Source organism: Artemia sp. Qi Xiang Cuo, chromosome 1 (genome assembly GCF_049724085.1).
Source record: "Artemia sp. Qi Xiang Cuo chromosome 1, ASM4972408v1, whole genome shotgun sequence".
NCBI lineage: Eukaryota > Metazoa > Arthropoda > Branchiopoda > Anostraca > Artemiidae > Artemia > Artemia sp. Qi Xiang Cuo.
The window spans coordinates 66405955-66431006 of NC_142794.1; the positions used below are offsets into that span (position 1 = coordinate 66405955).

A 25052-nucleotide genomic window follows, 5' to 3' on the forward strand; every position below is an offset into this window, starting at 1 on the left:
CCGAAGTGGAAAATATTTTATTGGAATATAAATGGACTTTTGCAAGACATAAAGCACATTACGGGTTGACACACCTGATTACACACAATATACCTACCGAAAGGCCACAGCTGAAGATTAAGGCTCTTACCTTTCGATAGGTACCTTTAGACTTTTAGAAATTTTTATATATTTTGAGTCAGCAAAAATCCAATTCTTTTCATGTATTAATTCTTATCAAAATTCCTTTTTTAGCGTCAGATTACTATTAACCCGAGTCGCTCCTTACCAACGTTACTATGAACTGTTTGAATTTATCCCGTCCCAATGGTTTAATAGCTTTTTCACGTTTCGCAAAGATATCTGCGTATATTGGTTGATTTTGTTGTTTTATATTGTTTATATTTCTGAGTCTTGTTTTGTTTTTAAATTTAACACCCATTTACAGGTAGAATGAAGAGAAGCCCCCCCCCCCTAAAAATTGGCTGCTCTAATCAATAGGAGAAAACATTTTTGGTACCCTTTAGGATGTAAATAAGGGAAGTGCCATGCTAATTCTAAGATTCTATGAAAATAAATAAAATAACAAATACATCGAAATTTTAGAGGTACAAATTCCACCACAACCCCCCTTACCAGAGGGGCAAATCTTTGAAACATAAAATATTCGGGGCTGGTACAATTCAAGCAGACAGTGGAGACAAATTGTGAACGATTTTTTTTTGTTCTTGATATGTTTTTTTCCATTTCAGTTCTTCACCGCATCTTCTAAAGACATAACTAAAGAACCCATTCACCTCAACTAACGGTGCAATGATAGCTTCTAAATTAATTTTAAAATAAGAACGACAAGGAATTAAAGAAAAAGACAATTTTCAATGTGATAAGATTGATATATGATATATATCAATATATAATAGATGATATATACAAGCACACAAACAATAATTAAGCAAACTTTCGTCAAAGCACCAAACAGTACGGTTAACGTTTTTAGAGTAAGGTTAAACATAAAAAAATGAAATGACAGTTTGGGTTGATGAAATCAAATAGCTGTTCCTCTTTCAAGATTTTGCTTGATCTCCTTTGTGTAGTTACCATAAAATCTTTCCAACTTTTTGTTGAATCTTGCATTTCTTTCATTGATGTAATCGATATCTGCATCTTCATCATGTTTGCGTCGACGGCTAAACTTCTCCCTTTTTTCTACCCTGGAAAAAGAAATACGCTTGCTGAGACAAAACAGAAGGTTGTCGCGACCTAACAAGGGAAAGTGCTACAAGTGAAAGACTAATCATTTTGAGTTGGCGTGCCACTTTTTGGACAGTAAATTTTCTAACTTAGTGCCGGGGCCAAGGACCTGAACTATTTTAGATAAATGTCGTTCTATTTTTTCATAATCCCCCCTTTTTTCTTTAGCTTTCGTTCCACTTTTTCGTTACAAACCTTTTTAGGCCTTAAGCTGATTAGCTAAGGCTCAAAGAAACAACCCATGCGGTATGAATCATCAGTTAGGCTAGACAGATTTGCGTCTTTTTATATAAAAGGGAAGTTCATAGATTCTCTTAAAGAGAATTTTTGGCCATCCACGATTGGTAAGAGCGCCTTAGAAGGGAGGTACTTGTATATGTGTCAAGAGAGGATTTTTATTATTTATGTTTTTAATACTGCTTTTGTGCTTGAAGTTAATAGTAAGATTTTCTCTGCTTATATTTCCTGCCTGTTTTTTTTTCTAATACAGCCCAGGGTATTAGAGTGATGAGATTTATAGCTGATACATTTCTCTGGGAGTATTAACCTCCTAAGTTGAGTCTGGTATACCTTGTGGAAGAAGGTACCCAGAAATAGAGCATTATAGAATAAAGGAGTTTGCCTACAGGTGCAATTTATCCGTTTGGTTATAACGCAGCGGATACGCCTCTTAAAATAAGCTCTAAGTGTGAACGCCCGAGGTGGCTACTGAGTGTATGAAATCGAGGCAGTATTAGCTCAGAGCGATTTTAAGTGTGATTTTTCTCCAGAACGGGTATTCTACGCTGTACAAGCAGTCTCCGTTCGTAGTTTCTACAGGTGTTTTCATTAGAACTGAAGTGTACGCCTCAGTAATACTACTTCCACTGCCCAAAGTCTATAACGCTTAGCTTCACAAACTTTGTCCCTACCTTATAAAATTAAGGGAATTGACAGGTAGCAGGTGCTATTTAAGGCTAATTTAAGGAATACCTTTGGAATAAAAGAAATACGTTCAAAAATTGGAAGATTCTTTTGTAGTTGTTGAGTTTATTGTTACGAAAGAAGACGCAAAAGTCTTTTTCATTTGAATGTACTAACGGCATTACTGAGTAAATCGACAGGAAGGGAATATAATGTACCCAGAATAATTTTTAGGCAAAAAAAAGGTTTTTTTGAACTTTTACAAATTTAGCTCAACCGCAGTAGGGGTGCCCCATGACGAGAAGGCAGCCTCCAAAACGACTAGGCAGATGTTGCATTTGGGTAGTTATTGTAGAATGCCCCAAAGATAAGCCTGTTAAGCGTCAAATGCTTAAATTTAAAGATTTTCTATATATTAAAGTTCTTTAATTTGTTAGCATAGAAGGTAAAGAAACACAATTATCAATTTTTGAAAATAAAGAATTTAGTGTCACTGAGAGGAGAGGAGGTGGGACGACAAAAAGGAACACCTTGTACCTCAGTCACGAGTTTTTTGTTTTGTTATTTTTTTTACCTAAGACGATGGAACAATCTGAAACAGTTTCTAATTGTGTTTCGGTATGACTCCACTTCTATTACTATTAAATATTCCCAATTTTTCTTTGATTTTGGCTTTGCATGGCAGCGATAGCGCTTTGCGTTTTGATTATGTTCTTTTGTAAAGTGTATGCCGTTCTTTTGTAAAGTGTATGCCTAAGGAATACCCCAAGTGTATTCCTTAGGAAAAGCCTCTAGTTTGTAGCTCTCGCGATTGGTTCATATGGTCACAGATCTTTACGTTATTTGCTGTTCATGAATAAAGAATTCTACTTCTAAAATCTCATAGCTATCCCATGAAAGACTGAAACAAAAACTAGAACGACTACGTTTTTATTCCCGAATTATTACATTCCCTGGGATACTCAGTGCAATTGTATTAAGGGGAATCCCTTCGGCTCATCTCCTCCAAAATCTATTGATTTTACGATTTTTCAACAGCTTCTAATAAGTTTTCAGAAAAATTAACTTTGAAGGAGGGATTCTTCTGTAAGCTAATTGTGTTCTATAATATAATTGAAATTAAACGTCAAACCCATGTTTCTTTCAAAAACAAAATTGGCTAAAGATCACTTTCCCTCAAAATAAACAAGCACGCGGCAGAAATGAAAAATGGAAAACTCCTCTGTAATGGATGATTTCAATTTTGAAATTCGAGGTCAGTGTAATCTAAAAATCTTAGATAACAGAATATTTCGCCTCTTGTGCTACAGCAAACAGGAAAAAACTGTAAACTGGCACAGAAACGGAATAAAATTGACTTTCATAGCGTGTACAACAGCACACATTATAAAGAGTAAAGTACCTCCATACTAACGTCTTTTAAGTCTTATTGCATACAACTAATGATATAGATAAATTTGAATGAAAACTCACTGGCATTAATCATGGGATATAGACCCATTTCCTGCTTAAAAAGAGATTTCTGGGCACCAAACTCGGTTTTGCGCTTTTTGGTACTGTAATAGCACAAAAACAAGACATGAGATTTGACTCTGTGAATAGCCATTGTGATAAGAATACTCAAGGGTTTTTTAATAATATCGAAAGTTCAATAATTAAGAAACCAATACTTAGAAATCAGGCCACAGGAATCTAGACCAATCAGAAAAAATTCAAAAGAAGAATTTTACATAGTTTTTAGCAACTTAACCTGAATTTTGAAAAAGAAACTATGAATACGCGCAGAGGCTTCATGACATTTATACATAATCTACAGAAATGGCCTCTACATCTACAGAAAATGGCCTCATAATCTACATAATGGCCTCTACAGAAATTATACAATTCTACATCACTAAGAGTAAACATAAAGGTATGTTCTTCATTTCAGAAAAAAGGCGCTTAAAACGTAGGGTGTAAAATGAAAAAACCTCATAAAACTCCATTGCAAGAAAAAACGAATTAAAATCAGCCGTCCAAAATTCAGGACTTTGAAACATTATAAAAGCACTAGGGTTAATGACAGAGGATAAGCATCAAATTTTTTGAAAACTTTTATAAATCTGTCTTACCAACTGTGCTCAGAAGTAAAATAAAAACACACCGAGATAAAAAGAATGTCAGAGAAGCTTTGAAAAATGTCAGAACAAAACCACACAGAAATTAAGGTATTAAAGAATATAAAGATGAAAAAAGAAAAGCCTCTCAAAAATCCCTAGCAGGATGAAAAGAAGAAAATTTAGTGGTCAAAGCTTTTGAATTTTGAAATATTATGGAAGTAAGAGGCATAGGCTTTATGATCCAAGGCAAACGTAAAAACTTGATAAGAATCTTCCCTCTGTAGAAATTTCACAACTTTATATTACCAATAATGTTCATAAGTAGACTAATAATACACATATTTTTAAATGATGGATAAAATTTTATTTAAAACACTAAAAAGTAAACTGAAGATACCCGAATGATGAGTTCCCCCATGCGTTGCTAACAAGTCATTATCCTTTGGCCAGAATCGTAGATCGAACAATTGCTTCACTATTTCAAACACACAAAAGGACTTTATAGTAAGTTTTACTAAAATTGACTTAGGCCACGGGCAATTCATGTTTACAAAAAAAGATCCTTTAGTTATGTTTGAATCTCATATTCTAGAATTTAAACCTAGTTTGATTGGATTTGTGTACAGTTTCTAGTCAACGCAAGATGTTTTATTAGAATTCTTCCAAAGCAAGAATTACGGTTTTTCAGATGTAAGTTCTTTTAATTTTTTCGTTTTGCATAGCTTTATGTCTTCCTGTATTATTATTTTATTGTATCTTTTAGACATTTAGCGTTTCGTTTTTCTTCATTTTCCTGTTGATAAGGGCTTCTGTACATTGAGCTAAAATATTCGGGAATTATTTAATTTGTTTCCACTCTCGAAAAGTTTTACTCATTATTTATAAATACAACTGTCTTCAAATAATTTCAAGATGGAAAGACAGTATGGCCTACAAAAGTACATAGACTATCCAATGAGCACAAAAAAACAACACTTACTGTTTTTCTAGATCTTCCACCATTCTGTCGATTGCTTCTGGCGTATCTTTATGCAGCCCTTGCACAACGGTGCTCGAATTAGCATAAAAAGAATCACCCAGTTTTTCTCTCTGTCGTTCGTAGGCCTCCATATCTGGTTTTATTTGCTTCGTAAGACGGTCATATTGTCTAAAAAGGAAGAAAAACTTTAGCAAAATTTGGTAGAAATTGAGCTATTTCAATGGAAAATCAGGCAATATCTCCGTCCCACAGAACAAGTAAAAGCAACTTGAAAAAACAGCTATTCCAAGATTCTGAATATACGGTCCGAGCCGTAGAAGGAGTATTAAAGAATTTTTCGCTGGGAAAGGGGGAAATGGAATACAAATACAAAAAAGAAGCATCAACGATTCAAAAAAGGATTAGTTCCGTAACTTTCAAACTTTTCTTTCCATCCGACTAATCTAAGGGGGGGGGTATACCCATCCTACTTAGTGTGCCTGTATCCTTGAAGAAGAAACAGATAATATAAAAAAAAGATAGGAAACCAATAAGACATATTATTTCAACAACAAAAAAGAAGCCATAGATATACACAGAAGAGCCATAGAAGCCATAGGGCCACCTCCAGCATCCACTTTTGACCGTAGATTAAATATACATATCGTCTCTGTCATATCTAAAAGTCATATCAGACATTTTTTATTCTTCTAAAGCAATGGTCAAAAATCACTTGATAAGCGGCTTTAAAAAAAGGGGGGGCAGCAGGGCAATATATCCCACTTTCCCATGATCTACATAGGCCTAATCACCCTCCCTTTGAGAACAGGTTAGAAACAGTTTTGACAATTATATCCAGAGTGAGGAAGTGTCAGCGTCAGACACAAATAATAGATGTGAAAGCGACGATATAACTAGCAAATAATAAAAAAAAAAGAACACCAGTAGCTCAGATCATGTGAAGTATGTTCAACGCCAGCTACCTAGTGGACATATCGGTATAAGAGGCGAAAGCACTATGTCTGTTGGTTCTTATACATCATGATTTTAAGAAGAAGCAATAATTTTCATTGGTGCTGAAAAACAACATGGAAAGTAGCTTCCAGTTGAATGTTTGACAGCCAATTTTCAGTTTACCGTCAGGAAAACATCAAGGAGAAGCGTTGTTTATCTTAAAAGCAAGGTAGGATATAAACGATGATTAAACAAATACTTTGCAGAAGATAGCACTTCAAAAATAAGAAGCTATATTTGTTTGCTGGTGATAACAATGAAAACTAATAACGTTTGTTCTAGGGGGACATTGACCACCCTTCTCTCGCCCCCCCCTAAGAATCAGATTATATTTTAACGTTTGGCTATATACTGAAATTTGTTTACTGATACGATTTAGAAGATACAGCTTAATAAATAATTAGACAGTAATGCATGTTTGAGATGTAATCAAATCGTACTAACCACCTTTAAAATTAATAAAAAAAAGCCTTTTCCGCAAAAGAAGAATTTTGAAAGAAAAGTGAAGAGCTAGGGTGAATCAGGGAATGTCCGACAGTGGTGTAAGTCCGACACCGACCTTCAATTTGTCTATGGTCCATTGTATCTGTGGGAGGCTTTCATATTTTCTTCCATATTAGTAGCAGTAGGCAACAGTGCCATCAACTTCCGGCAGAGTTAGCACGCCTTCTGTTCAGAAGGTTTTGAAGTTTTTTGGACGGCGTTTTTTTAGGAACACAGGTAACTGACTTTACTGTAACTTATGCAGTTTATAAAGTAAGAGAGACAGAAATTTTTTTTTCATTTCTTAGAAAATAGAAGACCAGGAGCATCTTCCTGATTTTTTAAAACAAGCTAATGTTATTAGTTGGAGAGATAAGAGGGGTGTCGGTCTTACCCCCGAAAAAGCTCATCTGGGGAAAGTGGGACATGTCGGACTTTCTGTTCTAAGAAATGGTAGAACAGATTCTAAGCTTTAGTTAATAAGGGTTGAAGCCAGAAGCCATCCTTAGATGACTCTACTAACTTAGTGGAATTGCAGTGTTGTGTTGATCATTCATGTATTGCAGTTCTGTGCCTGCTTTCGTTTATCTTTGTCCCTTTTCATTGTTTTTCCGTCTTAACCTTTACTTGTGACCCGCCGTGCAAAAAGTGGGGTAGCAAAGTAGAAATGCTATTTGGCAGGTATCAAATTTGTTGGCAGATTTTGTCTGAAAATACCATTTTTACACACAAAAATAAATTTCGATGAAAGAAAAGCTGTCAAAATACAGGTTGTGCTCTACTTTGTAAAAAGTGAGATAGCATATCGGAAATGATACTTGGCAGCTTGCATGGCATAGGAAATTTTGCTGTCAAATTTTGTCTGGAAATGCCTGTTCCTCCTCTATCCCCGAGTTTTTGGGAATTTCCCCCAAAATCTGTCTTCTCATAAACATTGTTGAAATCGGTTCCCCAAAAATCCCTTTTCGTTTAGGGTTGCCACCCCTAGTGATTTATCACTGATGACAATCCACCCTTAGTAACTATTACTTTCACTTATCTTGACATAATTTTTTCACTATTTTCAAAAGTTTAAGTCTCAATCATTTACTGAACGTCAAAACCAGACATAGATCATTGAATTACTGACCTTTCTTCCTATGCTAGTAAAAGTATACTGACCTTTTTATAATTGTAGTATAGTGATCAATGAGTATCAAGCATGCAATGGGGTATGCATTATTTTTATAATACCAATATCATTGGAGTGTACAATTTCATCCATAAAGTAATAGCAATAAACTATATACAGCATCCTTCAGACTTTGAATACTGTACTCCACTTGTAGTATTAGAGTAAATATGATACAGTATTTTAATATGATTAAACATGATTCAGAAAACTGTTGATATTTCTAACTGCAAGCTATACTAAGTTTAATTTGTTACTTTTCTGCAAATTTTACCTCTAGAAATACTTTTTGCTCAAAGAAAAGCTGAAAAAACACAGATTGTGTTGCTAAAATGTTGGCAGCTTTTGAAATTCTGCTACTGGCAGCTTTGGAACTTTTTGCACACCTGCTAGTGACAGGTTTTCGAATAAATTCATCAATTCATTCATAATTCCACTTCAAATAAATTCATCCATTCATTCATAATTCCTTTGTCTTTTCTAGATGCCTAGAAATTATGTTCCGAAAACACAACGCGGGGTTGGAGGAACATATGATGCAACTCAGCTACAAAACGCACTAGCAGAGATATCTTCAAAGAGACTGCCTATGCTACAGACTTCCAGAGTTTTTCAGATACCGCGCACTACCTTGCATGACCATCTTATGAAGAAGAAACAAGTCAAAAAGCCAGTTTTTGGTGGAGGGAGGAGCCAAGAAATTCCTGCTGAAATAGAAAAGGATATGGCTCAGGGTCTCCGAATACTTGAAAAGTGGGGCATAAGTCTCAGTAAGCAGGAATTTCTTGACCAAGTCCAAGACTATCTCATCAAGAATAAGTTCAAACAAGATTTAAGGACAACCGCCCTGGTCATGACTTGTGGATGGGGTTCAAGTGCCGATACAAAATTCCACTAAAGAAACCAGAAAGGTTAGAAAACGAAAGACTTTTGCAGCAATCTGACCCCTTCATAATGTATGGTTTTTAGGGGTTTTTGCATGAAACTGCCACGGCGATGGATATTCTTGACAAACCCCAGTGCTGGTTCAATTTGGACGAGACATCTTTCTGCAGGGATCCTGGGAACACGAAAGTTGATGGAGCCAAAGGCTCACCAGCCACTCGTAGAACAAGTAGTAATGGACGTGAAAATACAACTGTCTTAGCTTCTATCAGTGAAAACGGAGAAAAACTCCCACCTCTAATAGTTTTACCTGCAAAAAATACATGGACCTCATGGATACCTATAGATAGAGCTTGCCCTGATGAATCTTACTCATCTACCAAGAAAGGGTGGATGAAGTCTGATCTCTTTATGAACTGGTTTGAATTCCAATTTCCTCCTCATGTAAAGGAAATTGGAGGGCTCCCGCCCCCCCCCTGGCTGAAAGATGCTGCCTTATTTTTATATTTTTGTTCTGATTTCTATTATATAGCATTAAAAGTGCCAATTAGATGAGGTTTACCCCCCCCTAGAATTCAGCTTATGGGCGCCCATGAACTGGCAGGCACATCTAAAGTCATAGCCAGTGTCAACACTGAACTAGAAAAAATTACCTTTTATGTTACCTTTAGTCCAAGGAAGTTGTTTGACAACCAATCAAAAACTTTTGAAGAGATTCTTCTTGACTCAATCAAGCAGCCCAACCTACCCTAAATTTCAGGAATAGAAAAACGGAAGAAAATTGCAAGAGAGGCAGAAGTGATAACATCAAAAGAACATCTAGAGGTGCTTGAGAGGGGAGAAAATTTAAAAGCAAAATGCAAAGGGAAGAAGAAAGTTCAGATGGGAAGGGTGTGAAATCGAAAAAAAAATTCTTTCTAAGAGGAAAGCAAATAGAGACTCGAGTGATGGCAAATCAAACATCAGCCTTGAATTAGGCTGTGATGAGGATGTTCAGAGTATTCAAGATACAACTCAAGAAAGTGACAGTGATGGCAAGGAGACACCCAGTAAGCAAAAGATTGTTCCCAAGCTAAATGAGTACTATGCAGTTAGATACAATGCCAGGAATGATTAACAAGGTTGGTACATAGGAAGGGTTCTAGACTTTCCTGACGAGGGAAAAGTTAAGCTCAAGTTTCTTCACTGCTTGAGCCTTGCCACCTACTCATTCAATTGGCCAAAGAAAGACGATATTGATACTGTGGATGACAAATACACTTTTGCAGGACCAGTAGAGTTAGTGGGAACCGGACCATTTGAAATACCCCAAATCCGTCAGGTTATTGTGTCGTACAAGGCAGTCACTGGCAAGCATCAGTAGATCTTTTTTTATGCCCAAACAAGTAAGCTACAACATATATGAGTCACTTTTTGTATCTGAAGTCAAACCATGATTTGTGTGATATGTTTTTCTTTTTTAAAATAAAAGCAATCATTTATATTCAGTCATTCGTGCACCCCGGCTAAGATAATCGTAACGTTTATCTGTTGGGTAAGTCCGACACTGTCGGAGTTAACCCACAGCAGCAGAAAAAAATATGGTCTGGCCTTTTGATGCCAGTCAGTTTGACATAAAAATTGTTTGCTTATGGACTTATAGTGATTCCTCGATGCCCTTTAAGATAGTGAAGTCATATTATTTTTGACATATTGCTGAAAAAAGTTAAAAGGGTATGTTGCACTTCGCCACTTCCCCCAAAGTTGGGGTAAGTCCAACATAGCAGACTGCACCAGTTTTGAGACATGGTGATGGGTTACAAGCACAGTATATGGGAAAATCAGAAAGTGAATAATGTGGGAAACTGCTGTAAAAAAAAAGGTTGATGGAAGATGATATGAGATACTCATAAAAAAAAAAAAATCTTAAGAGTCAATTTAACAGAAGAAAACATGTTAAGGTGTCGGACTTCCCCGATTCACAAGACAAGCAGAAATAAAGTCAAATAGCAATTCCAGTGTAAACAAGCACTAATCACTATCAATAAATTAGTAAAACCCAAAATAAACAGAAATTACAACAAATAATCAAGTAAAGCTTGAAATGAACAGAAACAACCACAAATAGGAGCCGGGCTAACGCACCCTATCTCTTCTTTAGACCAGAACGTCACTTACCCTTTCCTAAAAATAATTTGTATTTTCAGCTGTGTTTTTACTTGTTATAACATCAACGAAAAATAAAGAATATAAAGAAAGAAAATCACCAACCAAGATCATAGGCAGCGCAATAGCGCTGCCTAAGTAAAGAACAATGTTGGCACAACGTATTATTTTTTTTTTTTTTAGACCAGGGCACTTCGTATCGAAGGAGTTGTCATATAAACTTCGAAAAGGGCTCATTCAATTGGAAATTAGAAGGACTTGTGCCCTTATTAATAGCTGCAAGTGATTGGAAGGCGACTAACATCCCTCTCACACCCACCATTTCCCCAAACACATCCAATAAAAATTTTGAGATAGTCATTTTCTTCAGCGTAGTTGAAAAATCCGATAAATTTCTTTGAGGATAAAAAATCCCCCCCCCTGAGGGCAAGGGTTGTAAGTATGCCCTGGGGGCATATAAGGTTTTTTATAAAAAACCTTGGTCATATAAACTTCGGAGGGAACCCCCCCCCCCTCTTCTACAATCCCTTCTTTCCAAACGCATCTGATTGAAATTATGAGATAGTGATTTTTTTCAAAATCGTCCAAAGAACATATAATAATGTCTCTGGGGATGACACAACCCCCCGGCACACTGGGGATAAGGTTGTAGGTTATTTTAGGAGGGCATATAAGGTTTTTATAGAACGGGCGGTCGTATAAACATCAGATGGGGCTTATTTGATTTGAAACTGGAAGTATAGTGTCCTTTTTAAGAGTCAAATTGATTTGAAATCAAACAGTCCCTCCCCCTCCCCCCCCCGTCCAAGCTCAGAATTTTCCTTAACACCTCCAATCAAAATGTAGAGATAACTATTTTATTCATTATACTTGAAGGTTTTGGAAATTATGTTTGTGAGGAATACACCCCCCTCCACACAGGTCTCAGGAGAAGGGTTGTAAGTTATGCCCTTGGGACATATGAGGTTCTTATAAGATGTGTGGTCGTATATGCTTTGGACAGGACTCATTGGATTGGTAATCATAAGTTCTAGTGCCCTTTTTAAGAGTCAAAGTCATCAGAGCGCATCTACCCCCCCCCCCGCCCCCACACACAAACACACACACACAAACACGTCATGTTTTCCTGAGATGTATCAAATACTTATTTTGAGACAGTCTTTTTATTCAAAATAGTCCAAATATCATATAACAATGCTTTTGAGGTTGATACAAACCACCAGAGCCTGAGGGCGAGGGTTGTAAGTTATGCTCCAGTGGTATTTAAGGTTCTTATGGAAGGGATGGTTGTATATGCTTTAGAGGTGGCTCATTTTCAGAACAAAAACAAAAATAGAACAGAAATAGAATCAAATAATCTACCAAAAATACAACTACCACAACTCAGTATCGATAAATAAATGAAACCCAAAAAGAACAGAAATTAAAATAAATAACAGAGTCAAACTCAAAACCAGCAGAAATTAATATGAGTAGGGTTCAAAACCCCTATGCTTTCTAAAAGCCAGAATATAATTTTTACTTTACTGAAAGACTCTTTTAAATATTTTCAATTTTATAACTTTAAGAAATCAAAAATTAATTACGATTTTAAGGAATGAATATCAGCATATGTATATTAAACTGACAATGCACATTTTTTTTTCAGTAAATTCATTTGAATTTTCATAGTAAAGTACAAATTATATTCTGGCTTTTCGAAAGCATAGGGGTTTTGAACCCTACTCATATTAATTTCTGCTTGCTTCTAGTTTGACTCTGTTATTTATTTTAATTTATGTTTGTTTCGGGTTTCATTTATTTATTGATACTGATTTGTGGTAGGCCTTGTTGTATGTTTGGTAAATTATTTGATTCTATTTCTGTTCATTTTTGGTTTAATGGAGTTCTTTACTTTTTTTTTGAAAAACCTATTTTGTGGAAAACTTTTTTTTTAATGAATTGCTGAAAAGAACTAATGTAGATCGACAGTTCGATATATTGGTACTTATTCCTGAAAATCTCAGAAATTTTGCATTTAGAAACATTATAAAAGAGAAAATATTTAAAACGTAGTTTATTATGTTTTAAGTTTGACTTGATTGTTTACTGCAATTTCTTTTCAATTAGGGTTTCACTTATTTGTCGATAGTGGTGTATGTTCGTCTTGGATTTGACAACTTGGATTGTCAAATCCAATAGGATTTGACAAATAGGGGCTTACGAGTGGACTGGTTCCCCTCCAATCAAAATTGAATCTTAAAAAGTGCACTGGAACTTTCAATTTCCAATCCAATGAGCACCCCCTAAAGTTTCTAAGACACATCCTTCCACACCAAGTGGCCTGGAAAAAAAATAATACACTGAAGCCTTATGGCTCTTTACTTAAGCAGCGCTATTATGCTGCCTATTGCATTAGACTTCAGCTAGGGCAGAGTCACACTAACGATTAAGCAACTTACCTGACTGTTGCCTGTGTGTAATCAGAGAAACCAGGATCCGGATTTTTCTTCTTTTTCTTTCTTTCTAATTTTTCAGCTTCATCTGCTCCAATATCAAGTAGTTTGACCCGATCATAGTCCTCACCCTAAAAATAAAAATTTATTTTTATAGCATAAAAACTGTAAATGATAGTTTCACACTAATACATAGAAGCATTACATTATTAATGTTGATTCTCAGAAGACCTGAAAAAAAAAGAGTTTTTTATTGGAAAAGTGTACATAGTTAGAGCCAGCCATTTTTGTTTTTGGCCATTTTTGATTCTGTGAAGCTGGTCCAGAAAAATAATGAATTGATTTGGATACAGGATAGTTTCATACTAATGAAGTGAATTATATGGGAAGGAAGTATGTCGAGGAATCCAAAGTTTACAGATAGAATAAAAAATAATAATAAATTATGTCCAATGCTAATTTTTTTATAATCAAAGCATATTCATAAATAATATTATCAGACTTAAAAAACAACAACATTTTCCTTCAAAAAAGCGAACATTATTTCTGTTCACAGATTTATGAACAGAAGAGAACAATTTTATACTTTGGAACTGAATTATTGTTTTAAAATATAGAGGTACCTGTAGACAGGGGGAGGGGGATCTCCGAATGTTTATGTCAATTCCAACCCCCTTTACAAGAATAAAATAATCCATCAATTAAGGGTTAAATCTGATTGACTATGCATTCTACCATACCCTTTCAAGATAACAGGCTCAGAATAGGCAAACAAGTTGTATTTTCATTTTACTCATCTCTTCGTGTCATTGGTGTATGTGAACATGTTTCCTTTGTGCAGCAAAGCATCTAATGGACACATGAAAAACAGGTTTCTTTAGGAGATAAATTACTGTCTTTATATATTCTGCCCTTTTATCACATTATGTATAAAAAATGTCTTTTTACCTTTTCAACATGGTCAGGATATGTTCCCTTTCAGACACAATACAGTTTTAGCCCATTTTAACGCCTAAACCTATGATATGCCTACCATTTATTAAGCGACTATCTACCAAAAGAAAATGGAGTAACACAAAAACAAATATATATATGAGATTGAGAAACTAAAACCAAATTTAAATTAAACACATAAGACGTAGGTTTTTTTCCAGAAAATTTTCTGAACTTTTTGATTCTAGAACCCCCTCCTCCTTCAAACTCTTCTTTCATAAAATAATATTTTGCAAATGTCAACGTTAAAAGTTCTTATCGTTCAAACCGTACAGGTAATCAGTACTGGAAGTCGACAAGGCGTGTTTTGCAGCAAGCAAAAACCAAAAGCAGAGTAAGAAGTTTGTACAATCAGAACACTATCTAATTACTAAATCTTATTTTGATTTTTTTTTTTTTATATATTCATTCACAAACTCAAAGCGTTCAAATCTTGCATGAGAATTTAGACTCATAGACATTATTAGAAACCTGATCCGGCCTATCATGCTCTCTGTGCAACGTTGACAAAAGCATGTACTGCAGTAAAAAGGGGCATAGGGAAGACAGTGTTTACGGAAGCACTTTTTGTTTTCTGGATCACCCTCATATTTACTTAAAAAAGGAGAAAAAAAAACAAACCCTTTCAATAGCTTGTTTTCTTTTTTCTTCCTCTTGAAGTGTCCATTCTGCTCTCTGCTTTCTTGCTTCAAAATTTGATGGCAGTTTCTTCCTTCTGTCTTCTTCAACCACTTCTTGATGGTTTAACTGTCTTGCTTCATTCTATAATGAAAGAAAATTTAGTACGAAAAAATGTTCATCAACATACAGACAGTTAGGAATGGGCCTCCTCTGAGAATTGGCCCAAAGGCAACATTCCCTGGAAAAAGTGAACAATAATGACTGAAAAATGCGCTTTTTCCTGATCTTGGCCCCCCCCTCCCCAAGGATCAAACAATGTATCCACATGTGTTAGCTGCCATATGAAAAATATTTGTTTACACTTTCCACTTCCTCTAAATGTTACCGTCAAATATATTAAATCACGTCTTGGAGTGATTAAGGTTTTAGCATCCTGTAGATTCACTTCATCTACATGATTGAATAGCAATTACCATACAGAAAACAACAGTCTTACAGAACACCCAAAATTATGCAAATTTTCAATTCATGTGAATAATATCCCCCCTTCCCACCCCCCCAAAAAAACACAGTAAAACAATTATCAAAAATTTATTGCACAAGAGTTCTGATAATTGAAATATTTGACTTCAAAATTCACTTCAAAAATTGACTTCAATTTTTGACATAAAAAATTCAAGTTTTTCTGAAGTTGAAATTACAATCCGAAATTTGATTCTTAAACAGAGAAACTGAAAAAAAAATTACAAATATTCCTAACATCTGCTAATAAGAAAACTGTGCCCATTGAAAGTGAAAAAAGTGAAATTCATTCAAAAAATAGTTTGAAACAAAGAAGTTTTCCAAAGAAAAGTAAAGACCAATATTAAAATCTAAGACAAGGGAAAATAAAGTAACATAATAATTCCAACTTAATATGAACAGAAATTACAGTCAATGGATAAAGGGAACCCAAAAAGAGAAAGTAAAATAAATAGTCAGTTCAAACATAAAGACAATAGATAGCCTACTGCTATAGATGAATAGAAGCTTCCTAAAAAAATATATTAAAATGATTTATTAAGTCAAATCTAAAACAAACAAAAATTACCACAAATAGGAGTGGAGCAACCACCCCAAACCTTTAAAAGGTCAATGTGCCATTTACATTATACTGGAAACAATTTGTATTTCAAGCACAGTGTTTTTATCTATTTTAACTTCAACAACAAAAATCAAAATACAAATGTGTAAAATGTGAATGAAGAGAAGATCTTGTAATAAATAGGTCTGAGTAAATCCTTAACACAAGCACAATAATGTATAAAGGGAAATGAAAAAAAAAAATTATGTCAACAAGAAGCAGTTGTTATTCCTTAAAGACTCATATTTGTCCCAGTTGATTCATCTGATTAGCCAAACTGATTGATTTAGTTCATTTATAAACAACAAAAAAATTAGAGAACCTACACCTGATTCCTGTAGAACTCCAAATAATGGCATTCACTAATTATTCATACAATATTACATATTGGTTTCTGTCAGATAAGAAAAAAAACTTTAAAAACTGAAAAGCATTCCAATGGATTTAATATATTGGAAGTTGAAGCAGAAGAAGGTTACAGTTAATGTCATGAAATGCCGTCATAAATCAAGAAAAACGCATCTGCTTTGTAGTTACTATCCAAAATCATTACTAATAATAGTAGTCCAATAATTTGATGCTTGATCTGTTATCCTTTTCTTTGGAGACCCAAAGTGAATATCATTTAGTAAGTTTCAATTTTCAATGATTTCATGCATCCTATTGCAAAAAAACCTCTAACAATCCAGACATTCCAAATTTGATATTGGTCAATTATTATCAAATTTGTTTATACCAGTGCCATTAATTTATGGTTTAACTGGAAAAAGTTAGGAAATCAACCTTGATAGAAAGAATTATTAGCTGAGGAACTCAACTAAACAGAAATTATTGGAAAAATGTCTCATCTTATAAGATCTAAAATCTCTAAAGCTTAATCTCTCTCATAAACTATGTATGTAATTGGGCCCTACTGAATAACTAAACAGACTATGTAACAAACTCCTAAGCACTGATAGATCTGTCAGATTTGAAGCCAAGTTGAGCAAGTGTTAGGATATTGTTGGTCTCAATGGGCTGAATGAAAAATCTGTTATCAAATCATTCAACTGTAATTGCAAAAGTGTTGCTAATGAGAAATGACAAATTCGCCTATCATAAAATTTTCCGTAATTATACAGTTTCACTGCTTTCCTAAAAAAGATGATAAAACAATAGCATTCTCACTTCATGCTATTAACAAGCTCCATATAATGATGATGTTAAAGACTTTGAAATCTGTCTTTGCTTAGTTGGCAATACTTTGCTTCAGAATCCCTTTTCACCATTCATTTTCAACATGTCTGGCATATAAAAAAATTTACACAATTTGTCACTGCTGCTCCATCAGAAAATGGTAAACCTTGTGTAAAAATAAGCCTGGATTGAAGAAACCAAAAAAAAGGTCACAGTTTCATTCATTTGAAGTTTTTCAAATAAAAGCAAAGAGCAACATTAAAACTCAAAGCAAACTTGGATCATCCTACATTGGAGGAGCACTGCCACCCACTCAACCCCCCATTATTTATATTAATGTTCAACTAGGTAAAATAACTGAAAGCATTTTAAAGGGCATAAACTTTAGCCAGTTGGCAATCATAAGAGATATTTTGACTCATTGCCTTTCAAAACATGCAAGCTAAAAGTGCTATTGTTTAATGCAAATGCAAACAAATAAATCCTTTCATTTTCAAAGCATAATGAAAACGAAATTATGTCATACTGCTATACTTATTAAAGTATTTGTTCTTAAAGCATTGATGGAAAAAGTCAAGTTTTAGCCTCACACCCTTCTTTATATCATCCCAAGATGTTCCAATTTCACTTAAATCCTTCCTTATGACCTCCCATCCAATTTGGGGATGAACTGCTTTTTGTTTGGCCAGAAAGGACAATCTTTGGCAATCTGCCATCTTTCATCTACATCCTTGCACCTTGAACACTCAAAACTCTATAAGTTCATTCATTTTCCTAACATTTCCATCTAGGATACTTAAATCACCAGCAAAATCTAAATCTAGGAGTTTACTTCCATAACTGATTCCACATTCTCCCATTACCTTTGCTTTGCTCCTTAGCACAAGTTCCATAGAAAACATCTATACAAATGGCAGTAGATCACAACTCTCCTTATCTCCTGGTCCAATAAAAAACCAGCTTTAGTTATTTACCTTTTCTTATTGGTATTATGGAGATAATTTGATATTTGTTGCTATTTAACTGAGACAAAGTTAGTCTACCTAATTTTTTGGAGGGGGCATCCCCTTTGCTATATGTAACATCTCTGGCATTAGGGCCTATATTTGGAAAGAGAGCTAAAAGGAAAAACAACAGCATACATTTTTTGTTATTATACATTTTAGTTTGGAGGAGGCTATGCAAAAGATGAGTTAATGTATATGAGGTTTCAAAATTCACAAAATGAATGTACTGCTTGATTTCTTTTGTATGCTCTTTCTAAATAGCCTATATTAATAAATTCACTTAATAATGAATTTCTTTTTTACATCAATGTAGTCATTCCTTCTTAGTCTTATACTTATTAAACCAGATAGGCTATCTTCTCAGTTTGAAATTTATCTCCATGTGGAATTGAATGCAAAGAATAGATTACCAAAATATCATCAGATATGCACCATACAGCTAACATAAAACAGCATAGTTTATATATAGAGAAAAAATCCTGAGCCAATCATTATATACAGAAAAAATTCTTTAGCCCACTAGATGGCTATATCAATGAAAGTTTATATATAGGAATCTTTAACCTTGCCAACCAGTTGGCTATTAGATCTCAGTTCTACTATAGTGTATACAATCATAGGCAGCACAATCGTGCTGCATAAGTAAAGAACAATGTTGGCAAAATGTTTTATTTATTTTTTGTGTTAGACCAGGACACTTTGTGTCAAAGAGTTGTCATAGAAACTTCAAAAAGGGCTCATTCCATTGAAAATTGGAGTGGCTAGTGCCCTTTTTAATAGTCAAAAGTGATTGGAAGGCAACTAACACCCCTTCCACACCCACCAATTCCCAAAGGACATCCAATCAAAATTTTGAGATAGCCATTTTGTTCAGCATAGTTGATTTCCAGACTGAAATCATGTTTTTGAGGAGGACACTTCCCCAAGGCCCTCAGGGCAAGGGTTGTAAGTTATGCCCTGGGGGCACATAAGGTTTTTATAGAAAGCATTGTCATAGAAACTTCAAAACAGGTTCATTCAATTGGAAATTCAAAGGGCTAGTGCCCTTTTTAATAGTCAAAAGTGATTGGAGGGCAACTAACCCCCCTCTCACACCCACCTTTTCCCCAAACACATTTGATCAAAATTTTAAGATAGCCATTTTGTTCAACATAGTTGAAAGTTCTAAAAATTAGGTCTTGGAGGATGACACCCCCCCCCAACCCTCAGGGCAAGGGTTATAAGTTATCTTCCTGGGGGCATATAAAGTTTTCATAGAAAGTGTTGTTGTAGAAACTTCAAAAGGGGCTCATTCAAATGGAAATAAAATGGCTAGTGCCCTTTTTAATAGTCAAAACCGATTAGAAGGCCACTAACACCCCTTCCACACTCACCATTGATCAAAATTAAACACATCCTACCAAAATTTTGAGATAGCCATTTTGTTCAACATAGTTGAAAGTTCTGGCAATTAGGTCTTTGAGGATGATAACCCCCTCAGAGCCTTCAGGGCAAGGGTTATAAGTCTCACCCTGGGTGCTTATAAGCTTTGTCGTAGGAACTTGAAAAAGGGCACATTTGATTGGAAATTCAAAGGGCTAGTGCCTTTTTTAATAGTTGAAAGTGATTGGAGGGCAAGTAACCCCTCTCTCATGCCCACCTTTTCCCCAAACACATACAATTAAAAATTTTAAATAGCCATTTTGTTCAACATAGTTGAAAGTTTTGGAAATTAGGTCTTTAAGGACAACAAGACCCCCCCCCCCCTGTGACCCTCAGGGCAAGGATTATAAGTTATACCCTGGGGGTATATAAGGTTTTCATAGAATACATTGTCGTAGAAACGTCAAAAAGGATTTATCCCATTGGAAATTGAAATGGCTAGTGCCCTTTTTAATAGTAGAAAGTAATTGGAGGGAAATTAACCTCCCTCTCATGCCCAATATTTTCTCAAACACGTACCATCAAAATTTTGAGATATGGTAGCCATTTTTTCAACATAGTTGAAAGTTCTGGAAATTAAGTCTTTGAGGATGACAACCCCCCCAGCCCTCATGGCAAGCATTGTAAGTTATGCCCTGGGGGCATATGAGGTTTTTATAGAAAGCATTGTCATAAAACTTTAAAAATGGCTCATTTGATTGAAAATTGAAAGGGCTAGGGCCGTTTTAAATAATTGAAAGTAATTGGAACACAACTAACTCCCCTCTCATGCCCACCATTTCCCCAAACACATCCAATCAAAATTTTGAGATATTCATTTTGTTCAAAATAGTTAAAAGTTCTGGAAATTAGGTCTTTTAGAATGACAACCCCCTCAGATCCCTCAGGGCAAGGGTTGTAAGTTATAACCTGGTGGCATATAAGGTTTTTATAGTGTTACTTCAAATTACCTTAAATTGTAGCTTGGAGCAAAATTTAGGATTTTCATCCTTGTAATACTCTGTTATGACTTCAATGGGTTGTTTGCTAAATTTTGGTTGATGACTCAGCAGCTTCCCATTTGTACAGGAACTCTTGCTGTAGCCATTCTTTGTCTAGATTTTTCTTGAATGCACCTGTTGAATCAGCAGCCACTTCAGAGAGTAGATACCACAAGTTTATTACTTGTTGGCTGAAAAAATGGCTTCTTTCTCAGACTAAGGAGCATTGCTTGAAGATCTTTTGGAATGACCTCTAGTCACAGAATGTTCTGGGGGAGGGGTAAGGAGACGAGGGAGAACATTTTTCAAAATAATTTTTTGGGTCTTTATCATGTCACCACGTTTCCTCCTGTATGCAAGCGTAGAAAACTTCAAGTAACCTAAACACTCTGTGTATGGCACTTGTTTGAGGTTTTTTACCATTTTGGTTGCTCTTCGTTGAACTCTTTCTAGAATTTCCTTGTCCTTCTTGAAATAGGGTGACGCCAGAGACATTCCAGCCTCTAGGCGCAGACAAACAAATGCCTTGTAGATCTTCATAAACATACTTGGGCGTCTGCTGGAGATAGTTCTTTTAATCATTCCAAGAGATTGTAGGGCAGACGACGATACAGATTTTGCATGGATGTTGAAATTTAGTTGACAATCAACAATGACTCCAAGATCTCTTTTTTCAGAGACTGCCAAAACGCGGTTATCTTGGAGATGGTATTGCTGATGTGTGTTATGATTGCCAAAGTGGATTACTTGGCATTTGTCAGTATTGAACGAGAGGATCCATGTATCAGCCCAAGTCCCAAGAATATTAAGGTCCTTTTGAATAGATTGCCAGTCAGAGGTTGTGGCTGCTTTACCAACAAGTTTTGAATCATCAGCATAAAGAGTGAGGAGGTTTGAGAGGAGATTGGGTGCATCAGTTATATATAAGTTGAAGAGACTTGGCCCAAGAATGGTCCCCTAGGGAACACCACTTAAAACAGTTGTACACAAAGAGCAATGAGGGAAACCTTGAGAGTCATGAACTCTTACAACTTGTGTTCTTTCTGAAAGGAAACTATATCCACTGGACAATGACATCATCAACAGGTGCTGCTTTTAGTTTGGTAATGAGGAACTCATGGCAAACCCTGTCAAATACTTTTGAGAGGTCCAGGAGCACCATATCAACAGTTACATCATTATCCAATAATGATATAACATACTCGTATGTGTGTATAAGATTAGTGTCAACAGATCTTAAAGATCTGAAGCCATATTGATTGGAAGTGAGGATGTTATTAGTTTCCAAGTGCTGAATTAGAGCTCTATTAACAAATCTCTCAAGCACCTTTACAACTGCAGAAGTGATGCTAATAGGATGGTAATTTTCTGCTTTATCTTTGGAGCTTTTTTTGTGGATTGGTGTTATATAGGACTTTTTCCAATCTGATGGTACTCCATTTTGTAGGGACAGCAATAGCGTTGTCATGGAAGCTTCAAAAATGGCTCATTTGATTGAAAATTGAAAGGGCTAGTGCCCTTTTTAATGGTCAAAAGTGAATGGAGAGCAACTAACCCCCCTCTCATACAGGTTGTAAGTTATGCCCTTGGGCATATAAGGTTTTTTATAGAAAGCATTTTAATAGAGACTTCAAAAAGGGCTCATTTGATTAAAAATTGAAAGGGTTAGTGCCCTTTTTAATAGTTGAAAGTGATTGGAGGGCAACTAGTCCCCCTATCAAGCTCACTATTTCCCCCAACACATCCAATCAAAATTTTGAGATAGCCATTTTGTTCAACATAGATGAAAGATCTGGAAATTTGGTCTTTGAGTATGACACTCCCCCCAGAACCCTCAGGGCTAAGGTTGTAATCTATGCCCGGGGGCATACAAGGTTTCTTATAGAAAATGTTGTATTTGAAACTTCAAAAAAGGCTCATTCAATTTGAAATTGAAAGGGCTAGTGCCCTTTTTAATATGCTAGTCAAAACTGATTGGAGGGCAACTAACCTCCCTCTCACGGCCACCATTTCCCCAAACACATCTAATCAAAATTTTGATATAGCCATTTTTTTCAACATAGTTGAAAGTTCTGTTTATTATGTTTTTGAGGATGATCAACCCCCCACACACCACTAAGGGCAAGGGTTACAAGTTATGCCCTGGGGACTTTATAGACTGTTGTAATAGAAACATCAAAACTTTCAAACAAAACCCTTTTAAAATAGTCAAAAGTGATTGGAGGAAAACTAACACTCCTCCCACACCCACCATTTCCCTAAAAAAAAAAAGAAAAAAAGATGAGACACACCCACCATTTCCCTAAAAATATCCAATAAAAATTTTGTGACAGCCATTTTGTTCAATGTAGTAGAAAAATCTGTAAACTATGTCTTTGAGGATGACACTCCCCAGTCAGAAAATTAATAGGATTTTAACGAATAAATATCAGCATAGCCTATGTATATTAAACTGAAAATGCACATTTTTTTTCAGTAAATTCATTTGAATTTTTATCAGTAAAGTAGAAACTATATTCTGGCTTTTAGAAAACATAGGGTTTAGAACCATAATCAGATTCATTTCTGCTCGTTTTGAGTTTCACTTATTTTAATTTCTGTTTGTTTTGGGCTTCATTTATTTATTGATACTGATTTGTGGTATTTCTATGCTTGGTAGATGATTTGATTATATTTTTGTTCATTTTTGGTTTAAAGGAGTTCTTTACTTTTTTTGAAAAACTAATTTTCTGCAAAAAGTTTTTTTGATTCATTTTATTATGGTCAATATCTACCAAATCATATTATTGAGTTAGGACTAAAGTAAATACACCATTTGATGTCTTTTTTATGCTGATTACAAATATAATAAGCATTTCTATAGGAAATGAATTTCAGCCCCCCCCCTATACATGCCAATTCAGGGTTAGTTTAGGTTAGGTACAGCCTATATAGAGGGGGGCTGAAATTCATTTCCGATAGAAATGCTTATTATATTTGTAATCAGCATAAAAAAAGGCATCAAATGGTGCATTCACTTTATTCCTAACTCAATAATATGATTTGGTAGATATTGACCTTTATTATTAGCTGAGAAGTTGGCTAATAAAGGATGAAGTGTATATAGAGATAATATCTAATAGCCAACTGCTTGGCTAATCAAAATATGTGTATACCCTATGGCTGAGACCTTAATAGCCAACTAGTTAGCTAATTCTACTGTGTACTAGAAACCTCACTGATAGCAGGGGAAATATACCAAATCATATTATTGAGTTAGGAATAAAGTAAATACACTATTTGCTGCCTTTTTTATGCTGATTACAAATATAATAATCATTTCTATTGGAAATGAATTTCAGCCACCCCTCCCCTGTATATGCCAATTCAGGGTATATATTTAACTAAAGTTCTATGAAGTCATATTATTGAGTTAGGACTAAAGTGAATACATCATTCAATGCCTTTTTTATGCTGATTATGAATATAATAAGCATTTCTATCGGAAATGAATTTCAGCCCCCCCCCCTATATAGGCTATACCTAACCTAACCCTGAATTGGCATGTATAGGGGGGGCTGAAATTTATTTCCGATAGAAATGCTTATTATACTCATAATCAGCATAAAAAAAGGCATCAAATGGTGTATTCACTTTAGTCCTAACTCAATAATATGATTTTGTAGAACTTTAGGCCTACCTATATTTCTACATTAGGGGAGGTGGGGGCAAATTTTGTTTCTGATGTAAATGGGAGGTAAGTTCAAAATTTACCCCCACCTCACCTAATGTAGAAATATATACCCTGAATTGGCATATATAGGGGAGGGGGGGAGCTAAAATTCATTTCCAATAGAAATGATTATTATATTTGTACTCAGCATAAAAAAAAGGCATCAAATGGTGTATTCACTTTATTCCTAACTCAATAATATGATTTGGTATATGTTTACCGATAGCTGATTAGTTGGCTATTTTAAACTACAAGTTTTTATATACCTGGAATCTCAATAGCCAAGTAGTCAGCCAATTTCACAAGTGTACTAGAAACTTTATTAATAGCTGACTAGTTGGCTAAAAAATTATGCATACCTGGGATGTTAATAGCCAACTAATTAGCTAGTTTTACAATGTGTATATAATTCTAATACTCTTTTCCTGTGCAAGTCCCTCAGTTGCTGAATCCTTTCTATCATAGCCAGGTTCGACATTTCACAACCTTCAACTTTAAATTTCTCCCGCAAACAGACACTGTTGCTCATCAGATAGTTGTATTTGAATACAGCCAAGATTCAAAGATACCAGGTTGTCGCCAGAACATTTTGCCCAAACTGGCGCAATCATTGGCCCAAACTAGCCTAAGAAAAATGAACGCCATTAAAATCTTATTATACCCTATTAGAGCTTATATGGGTATGACGAGATAAA

At 35.1% G+C, this 25052-nt stretch overlaps 1 protein-coding gene across 1 annotated transcript; it reads right to left on the minus strand.

Annotated features, from left to right (window-relative positions):
- Nucleotides 1-24908, minus strand: LOC148956616 (pre-mRNA-splicing factor SYF2). Its single transcript, XM_089086112.1, has 5 exons — nucleotides 24776-24908; nucleotides 14938-15078; nucleotides 13330-13454; nucleotides 5212-5379; nucleotides 1-1190 (listed from the first exon to the last, which is right to left on the minus strand). The coding sequence occupies exons 1-5, from the start codon at nucleotides 24884-24886 to the stop codon at nucleotides 1025-1027; spliced, it is 711 nt and encodes a 236-aa protein (XP_088942238.1). The 5' UTR covers nucleotides 24887-24908; the 3' UTR covers nucleotides 1-1024.
- Between the last annotated feature and the right edge of the window lie 144 nt (nucleotides 24909-25052).